Source organism: Microtus ochrogaster, unplaced genomic scaffold, assembly GCF_000317375.1.
Source record: "Microtus ochrogaster isolate Prairie Vole_2 unplaced genomic scaffold, MicOch1.0 UNK15, whole genome shotgun sequence".
NCBI lineage: Eukaryota > Metazoa > Chordata > Mammalia > Rodentia > Cricetidae > Microtus > Microtus ochrogaster.
The window spans coordinates 70,949-80,250 of record NW_004949113.1 but is presented as its reverse complement, the minus strand read 5'-3'; the positions used below and the strand labels follow the sequence as shown (position 1 = coordinate 80,250).

Here is a 9,302-nt window from a genome sequence, read left to right as displayed (position 1 = left end):
TTTCTGGAGGCAATGGTTTCGGTCTGTGTTGGCATATTGATGATCTAGACACTTCACACACTGATCTGCATCTGGTGAAAGCATGTATATTTGTTATTTCAGGTTAGTTTTCTTTTGTCCACTTTATCCACTCACTTGAGTAGTTTAGCCTAATAGATATCCCTTGTTACTTCAGACATCAAATGAAAGAATGCTTTATGGGGAATAATATTACTACCATGTATTTTCTGCAATGTGGCATGAACAAAGCTAAAGTTTCTCCTCCTAAATCAATTGTGTGCTGTTTTGAAGATTCTGATATCATTATTTCCCCTTTCATGAAACTTATATACTTACTTACAATATACATCTTCAATTTGGTCACAATATTGAATTCACATGAAATATTTCCTGGGCTGTGGAGAGCTGATTCACTGGGTAAAAAAATTGTTGCTCAAGCCTGATGATTTGAGTCTTGATTCCCAGGTCCCACATAAAAACTTAATGGTGTAGCACAAACATCCATAATCCCAGTTCACCCCTGCTATAAGATGAGAGACAGACAATATTTTCCAGGAGCTCATGGGGCATCTGGCCTGGCTAATGCATCTGTGAAGAAATGTGATCTCAGGCAGAGTGTGGGTGATGACTGACTCTCCAATTCCATCTGTGCACCATGACACGTGCACACCCACACTCCTGGACACACACACACACACACACACACACACTCCTGGACACTCTCTCTCTCTGTCTCTCTCTCTGTCTCTGTCTTTCTCTCTCTCTCTCAATATAAGTTTAGTGAGTTATGAAAAAGTTTCTCAAGTTCTTTCCTTGTAATGGTATTTTTAGATATGGGGGTCAAATGGAGCTACCCAGTGAACTGACTTCTCTGGTTATGTTTTTCTGTCTAATAGAAGGCAGTGGTGATGCAAACAGTGTAGATTTGATGGCCCATCTCAAGAGGTTTCAGAGGAAAAGAATATGAACAAATAGCTTAGAGATTTTTCTCGTATTTTGCAGAAGAATTGGGTATCTTCTGATTTTCCCCAAAAGTCTACCTGATGCTAAATCGAAGAGTTTTGGATTAATGACCCTGGAAGAGGTTATTTCAAGACAGCTTAAAAATGAGTGTGTTACATGGTTATTAGTGATCACTCTTATGCACAATAAAAAGGAGCAAGCTGAGCATGGAAAAGTATAATATGTACAGTTTGAGGGAAAAAGAGCACCATGAAGTATAAAGAAGCTAATTCCAGAGCTCAAGGAGATTGTGTTGGTTTAAATAAAAATGTTCTTTCCATAGTCCATAGAGAGTGGTACTATTAGGCGGTATGACCTTGTTAGAATAGCCATAGATTGATTAGAGGAAGTGTGTCACTAGGGGTTGGGCTTTGAAATCTCGACACTTTTCACTCAGTTCTTTTCTTGCTGCCTGCAGATCAAAATGAATAACTCTTAGCTACCTCTGTAGCACAATGTGTGTCGGAATGCCACCGTGCTTCCCACCATAGAAGCATAGAAGAAAACTTGCCCAAACTACAGAAAGATATGCCTATAAAGATACAAGAAACTTACAGAACACCAAATAGACTAGATCAAAAAAGTTTCCTTGTCATATAATAATCAAAACACTAAAACATACAGAGTAAAGAAAGCATATTAAGAGCTGCAAAAGGAAAAGGCCAAGTAACATTCAAAGGCAGAACGATAAGAATTACACCTGACCTCTTAATGGAAACAATGAAAGCCAGATGGTCCTGGTCAAGTGTTATGCAGACATTAAGAGACCATGGATGTCAGCTCAGACTAGAAGAAAATCTCCAACCCAAGGAAGTTTACTACATCAAAAAACACACAGACAGTAACATAGCAGAAAATCCCAAAGAGGGGTAAAACAAACACAATAACATCACCAACAATGAAAACTAAAATAACAGGTGCTCACTATCATTAGTCATCAATATACCTTAATATAAATGGACTCAACTCACCTATAAAACTACTCAGGCTAACAGATTGGATATGAAAACAGAATTCATCCTTCTGCTGCATACAAGAAACACACCTCAACCTCAAAGACAGATGTTGCTTCAGAGTAAAAGGTTGGAAAAAACTTTTTTAATCAAATGGACCAAAGAAACAAGTTGGTGTAGCTATCATAATATGTAAAAAAATAGGCTTCAAACTAAAATCAATCAAAAGAGACAAAGACGACATTTCATATTAGTCACAGGAAAAATCTTTCAAGAGGAAATCTCAGTACTGAACATCTATGCCTCCAATACAAGTTTATCCTTATATGTAAAAGAAAAACTTCTAAAACTTAAATCACACATTAAATCCCATACACTAATAGTGGGAGACTTTAGCACCCTACTCTCACCACTGGACAGGTCTGTCAGGCAGAAAATTAGCATAGAAATAAGGAATTAACAGATGTTATGCATCAAATTGACTTAACAGACATTTATAGAACATTCCATCCAAACATAAAAGAATATACCTTCTCAGCACCTCATGGAACCTTCTCAAAAACTGAGCACATGCTAGGTAACAAAGCAAACTTAAAACAGAAATGAAATTTGGAATAAGCTCACATATCTTATCGAATCACCATGGTTTAAAGTTAGAATTCAACAGCAACAATCATTCCAGTAATTCCAGAAAATGCATAAACACATGGAAATTAAATAATGCTCATTTGATTCACCAATGGGTTAAGGAAGAAATAAAGGAAGAGATTAAAGACTTCCTAAAATTCAATGAAAATGATCACAAACATACCCAAATTTATGGGACACAGTGAAAACAGTGTTTTAAGAGGAAAGTTCATTGCACCAAATGCCTACATAAAAAGATGGAAAAATCCCACACCAGGGAATTAACAGAGCACTTCAAAATTCTATAACAAAAAGAAGTAAACTAACCCAGGAGAACTAGATGGCAGGAAATAGTCAAATTGAGAGTTGAAACCAATAAAATAGAGACAAAGAAAACAGTACAAAGAATCAATGAGACAAAGAGTTGGTTCTTTGAGAAAATCAAGAAAATAGATATACCTTTATCCAAACTGACCTAAAGGCAGAGAATGTCCAAATTATCAAACTCAGAAATGAAAAGGAGGACATAAAACAGACATGGAGGAAATCCCAAGAATCATTAGGTCATATTTTGAAAACCTGTACTCCACAAAATTAAAACATAAAGGAAATTGACAACTTTCTGGATAAATATCACTTATCAAAATTAAGTAAAGACAAGATAATAAAATTAAATAGACCTATAGCTGCTAAAAAAGTAGAAACAGTTATCAAAAATCTCTCAACCAACCAAACAAAAACCCCAAGACCCGATGGTTTCAGCTCAGAATTCTGAAAGATTTTCAAAGAACTAATACCAATACCAATACTCCTTAAAATGTTCAACACAACAGAAACAGAAGAAACATTATAAAACTCTTTTTATGAGGCTACAATTACTCAAACCTCACAAAGCCATTACTAAGAAAGAGAATTACATACCAACCTCACTCATGAACAGTGATGCAAAAAACTCAATAAAATACTGGCAAATTGAACAGAAGAACCTAGCAGAAAAATCATTCACCATGATAAAGTAGCCATCATTCCAGGTATGCAGGGATTAATCAACATATGAAAACCTGTCAACATAATCCACCATATAAACTAATAAAAATAATAAAATAATAAAAACCACATGATCATCTCATTTAATACTGAGAAAGCCTTTGACAAAATACAACATCCCTTCATGATAAAAGTCTTGGAGAGAGCAGGGATAAAAGGAACATATCTAAACATAATAAAGGCAATATAGAGGTAACCAACAGCCAACATTTAACTAAATGGGCAGAAACTCAGTTATCCCACAGAAATCAGGAACAAGACAAGGCAGTTCACTCTCTCCATATCTATTCAAGATAGTTCTTGAGGTCCTAGCTAGAGCAATAAGAAAACAAAAGGAGATTAAGGAAACACAAATCAAAAAACAAAAACAAAAAGAAATCAACCTCTTGATATTTGGAAATTAGGTATGATAGTTTATATAAGCAACCAAAAATTCTACCAAGGAACCACTACCAACTTATGAACACTTTCAGTAATGTAGCAGGATACAAGTTAACTCAAAAAGAAATCAGTATCCCTCCTTTAAACAGATAATAAATGGGCCAAGAAAAAAAATCAGAGAAACATCACACTTTATAATAGCTACAAATAGCATAAAGTATCTTGGAGTAACTCTAACTAAATAAGTGAAAGAACAATATGACAAGAACTTTAAATCTTTGAAGAGAGAAATTGAAGAAGACAACAGAAAATGGAAGGATCTCCCATGCTGTTGGGTAGGTAGAATTAATGTAGTAAAAATGCCAATTGTACCAAAAGTAATCTACAAATTTAATGCAATGCCCATCAAAATTCCAGCAAAATTCTTCACACCTTGAAGAACAGTATTCAACTTTATATGGAAGGGCAACAAATCCAGGATAGCCAAAATAATCCTTTACAGTAATGGAACTTCTGGAGGCATCACAATCCCCGACTTCAAATTTTACTACAAAGCTACAGTACTGAAAACAGCCTGGTATTGGCATAAAAATAGACAGGCAGATCAATGGAAACACATGAAGACTATGATATTAATCCACCTGTTGTCTGAGGTTTCTGTCCTGTCTGATTCCTGCAGTTGTTAAGTCCCAAAGAAATCACACAGAGTCCTATATTAGTTATAAACTGATTGGCCCATTATCTCTTTTTTTTTTAAAAAAAATTATTTATTTATTATATATACAATATTCTGTCTGTATGCCTGAAGGCCAGAAGAGGGCACAAGACCTCTTTACAGATGGTTGTGAGCCACCATGTGGTTGCTGGGAATTGAACTCAGGACCTTTGGAAGAGCAGGCAATGCTCTTAACCACTGAGCCATCTCTCCAGCCCCCCGGCCCATTATCTCTTATAATTTATATTAGCCTGTTAGTCTTGTCTATGTTAGTCACGTGGCTTGATACCTTATTCAGCAAAGAAGTCACATCTTGCTTCTTCTGTGGCTGGGTCATGACTGCAGACTAGGACTTCCTTTTTCCCCAAATTCTCATTGCACTTCCTCTACTTCCTGGTTGTACCACATATACTTCCTGCCTTGCCACTGGCCAATCAGCATTTGACAGGGTACAAACCATTATCCCATAGTACCCTCCCATTTTTTTTTTAAAAAAAACCCATAACTCTGAATCTAATATCCTTTGTTTAGCTTTTCTCCTGAATATTATGCATAACATCTTGTAAACAGCATTCTAAACTAAGGAAAGTATCCATAGTCCATTTTTTGGGAATGTAGGCATAGTTTTCCAGGCTACTTCCTGCTGTTTGGGACCTCTGATAATCTTATAGGGACCTAAAGAAAATTTATAATTGTCATCAAGTCATGACTGGACTATCCTGTGAGGCTTGATCATCTCAGGTAGCAATCTTGAATCTGTTCTGGAAGTAGAACTCAGACATCTGGGCCATCCATTCCTATCAGAGATTTCTCAGGTGGTGTTCTTTGATAAAATCTGATTTTTCTTAACTTAGCATGAACCCATATCCTCTCATTTTCTGTGGAAACAAAAGAAAAACCTCTTTTCCAAAGTAATATATCTTTTGACTTCAATTTTGAAGTCAAGGTATTTTCCTTTTTTTTAAATTTATTTATTTATTGAGGATTTCTGCCTCCTCCTCGCCACCGCCCCCCCCATCAAGTCCCTCTCCCCCATCAGCCCGAAGAGCCATCAGGGCTCCCTGACCTGTGGGAAGTCCAAGGACCGCCCACCTCCATCCAGGTTCAGTAAGTTGAGCATCCAAACTGCCCAGGCCCCCCCAAAGCCAGCACGTGCAGTAGGATAAAAAACCCATTGCCATTGTTCTTGAGTTTTCAGTAGTCCTCATTGTCCGCTATGTTTTTCAAAATACCTATCTTGATTAATTCAGCAGCATTTATATATGAATATCTTTTAGCAGTTGTTGCTCCTTCCTCAGCATTCAAACAATTCAAAGAGAGTATAATACCATACAGTATCCAGATTCTCTGTGTGTTTTCCATCTTTACATGACTTTATTTTAAACTCTATTTTGTTTATTTTTATTTTTAAGTTTTTGGCTTTTTGAGACAGGTTCTCTGTGTATCATTTCTGTCCTAGAATTCCCTCTGTAGACCAGGCTGTCCTTGAACTCACAGAGCTCTGTCTGCCTCTGTCTCCCAAGTGCTGGGATTAAAGGTGTGTGCCACCACTCTTAACTACTCTCTTTCTTTCTTTTTTATTTTAAGGACTTTAACCTTTTTCTTTTCCCTCCCAAGCCTGCACATATTTTCAACATACTGTAAAACATTTAGAGGTTTTCTTTGTCTTTCAATCTCTCTTTACTGTATATCTCTCTTTTTCTGACCACATGAGTCTTTAATTTGCTAGGCAATATGGCTAGGATTAAAGGTATGGCTTTGACAGCTGGATCCAGCCCATTGCTTAGCTTTCTGAGATTCCAGCCTCATGGTGGAGGTACCAGCTGTAATCATGTATATTGCTACAACTCTATGGCATTTCAAGGTCCCTGACACCAAGCAAGCTTCAGCACTCTGCTCAAAAACCACTTTCAAATGCTCTGTAGCTAGACCTCCTGCCTGACAGAGTCAGATTTTGTACTGGCAGGACAGCCCAGAAAGACAGCATTTAAAATAGCATGGCTTTTTTCCTGCTATGGCTGAAAACCAAAAAGCATATGGTCAACTTTTTATCAACACCATTTAAGTGTTTTGTGGCACGACCTTTTAACAAAGCTGTAAGGTTTTACAGCTAAAGCTGAGTTAGGAAGTCTCTCTTAAATGAGAGTGCTTGCCTCTAGCAAGCAGAGCCCACCAGAGAAACTACTGCTATCAATAAGTCATGCTCAACTCTATTCTTTTCTGTAGTATTACTTCCCAAGCTCTCTTAGGATTTGTGGATGCAGTTGTACACGTGGACGCCAATTGTTGTCTGAGGTTTCTGTCCTGCCTGATTCCTGCAGTCGTTAAGTCCCAAAGAAATCACACAGAGTTCGACATTCATTATAAACTGATTGGCTTATTAGCTTAGACTTATTTTTAACTCTTATAACATTATTCTTGTCCATGTTAGCCCTATGGCTTGGTACCTTATTCGGCAAGGCTGTCACATTTTGCTTCTTCTGTGGCTGGGTCACAAGGGAAGACTAGGACTTCCTTCTTCCCAGAGTTCTCATTTCCCTGACTCTACTTCCTGCCTGGCTACTGGCCAATCAGCATTTTATAAAAATACAATTGACAGGTACAAACCATTGTCCCATAGCACTTCACCCTGATGCCCCATCCCCAAAAAGTTTGTTCATAGGGTTGGGAACACTGTTTATGGGTTGTTGATTATTACTTGTACTAGATAGAGGGTTGGGGTGAAAACTATGTTTGTTCAAAAAGAGGTTGTGGATAGTAATAGTGGGTAATAGAGTGAATACTCATGAGCTATTATTTATGGATAATTTACATTGGTATATTTTTTGTATATTGATACAAGTTTAAATTATATTTGTTTCTTTTGTTTACATTTGTACATCTATGCAAAATTATTTTGTCAGATTGTATATATGCATGTTTCTACCTATGTTTAGAACATTTTGTATATTGATACAACTTTTAGGATTTATTTTCATTATGCATTATATGTTACTTATACCTCTGATCAAGACACTTATAGATTGTTTACATTTTGAGTCATTGTTCACATTTGTTGTGCATTTGTTTATAGATTATTTAATATTCTGACATGAAGTTTTATTCTTTAAGTTATACAGGTATTAATTATTATAGGTCAATAGTTGTTCATGTTTGTTGTACATACAGTCAGATCAATTAGGTTCTTTAGATACATAGAGATTGTATGCTGTCTAGGTAGGTAATCTTCAACCACTTCAAGGATCTGTGGAACATGGTATTTAAATAATTTAGGTTTCTGTTGACATGAGACATGATTGCTTCTGACAGCACCAATCTATTCCCAAGAGAATCAAAGACATTCCACTTGGAGTTTTTTTTTTTTTTTTTTCAAAACTGACCTTTGGGCAAGGAACTAATAATGCCTCAACCACTGACAAGTTACATAGTATCCATAAATAGATAAGCAGGACTGTCAAATCTTGCCAAGACAGGGTAAGACAGTTTTGAAAAATTTCCTGCCTCTGAAAATGGTCTGTTACTCTAGGCCTTACCCAGAGTTGGTTGATTCCACGTTGGGTGATTGCTCAGTTAGCTAATTGCCCGCTTTGGAAACTACTTTATTGTACTTCCTGTCTGCTCAAGTAATATTATCTCCCTTCTCAGGGGGTTTGACAGGGTTGAAGATTAGATAGTCATAGTTACTGTACTCTTATAATCTAGCCAAGCTGTTTCCTATACAAGACTTAGAGTTCATAGGATAGAATGTTTATTAAAATCTTTAGCATATACTACTTGCTTAAAATTGTTTATGCTAGTTGTAATTCCAATTATACTTGATATTTGTTCCTAGTGTATATAGTTTTGTATTGGGTTTGGAACTCTCTTAAACAAAAGGAGGAAGTGCTATGGGAGCACATTCTGCTCATTCAACCAATAGCCTTTAAGATACCAGCCCACTTGGGCATGGTCTCTTATATGTAAAAAGCAGCAGTAATCATATGCCTGGTCTTTTGCTTCTGGCTCCTACTTCCAGATGCTAGACTCTGTTCCTGTTTGCTCAGAGGACTGTTATCTAGAACAGTAATCTGCAAGTTTTCCCCTTAAATAAACAACCCTTGTATTATCCATAATTCTAAACTGGTATGGGATTGTTTTGTGACTTAGGACATTATATACACACCTATGAACAACTGAATTTTGACAAAGAAGTAAAAAATGTAAAATGGAATATGAAAGTATATTGAACATATGGTGCTAGCAAAACTGTATATCAACAAATAGAACAATGAAAATAGACCCATATCTATCACCATGCACAAAACTCAAGTCCAAATGGATCAAACACCTCAAAATAAAACCAACCACACTGAACTTCATAGAACAGAAAGTGGGAAGTATACTTGAATGCATTAACACGGGAGATCACTTCCTAAGTATAACCCAGTCGCACAGATGCTGAGAGGAACAATTAATAAATGTCACCTCCTGGTACACCCACATTCCGAGACAATGGGGATGTTCTTTCGGGAATTCACCAAGGCCAGCTGGCCTGAGTCTGAAAAAGCATGGGATAAAACCGGACTTGCTGAACATAG

At 36.7% G+C, this 9,302-nt stretch overlaps 1 protein-coding gene across 1 annotated transcript in view; it reads right to left on the bottom strand.

The window, feature by feature from the left end:
* The window catches only part of LOC101990476 (vomeronasal type-2 receptor 116-like), a 64,303-nt gene that overhangs the window by 884 nt on the left and 54,117 nt on the right, over positions 1-9,302 (bottom strand). The window contains exon 6 of the mRNA XM_026789174.1: positions 1-71. Coding sequence (XP_026644975.1) covers positions 1-71 — 71 coding nt within the window. The remainder of the gene's footprint in view (positions 72-9,302) is intronic.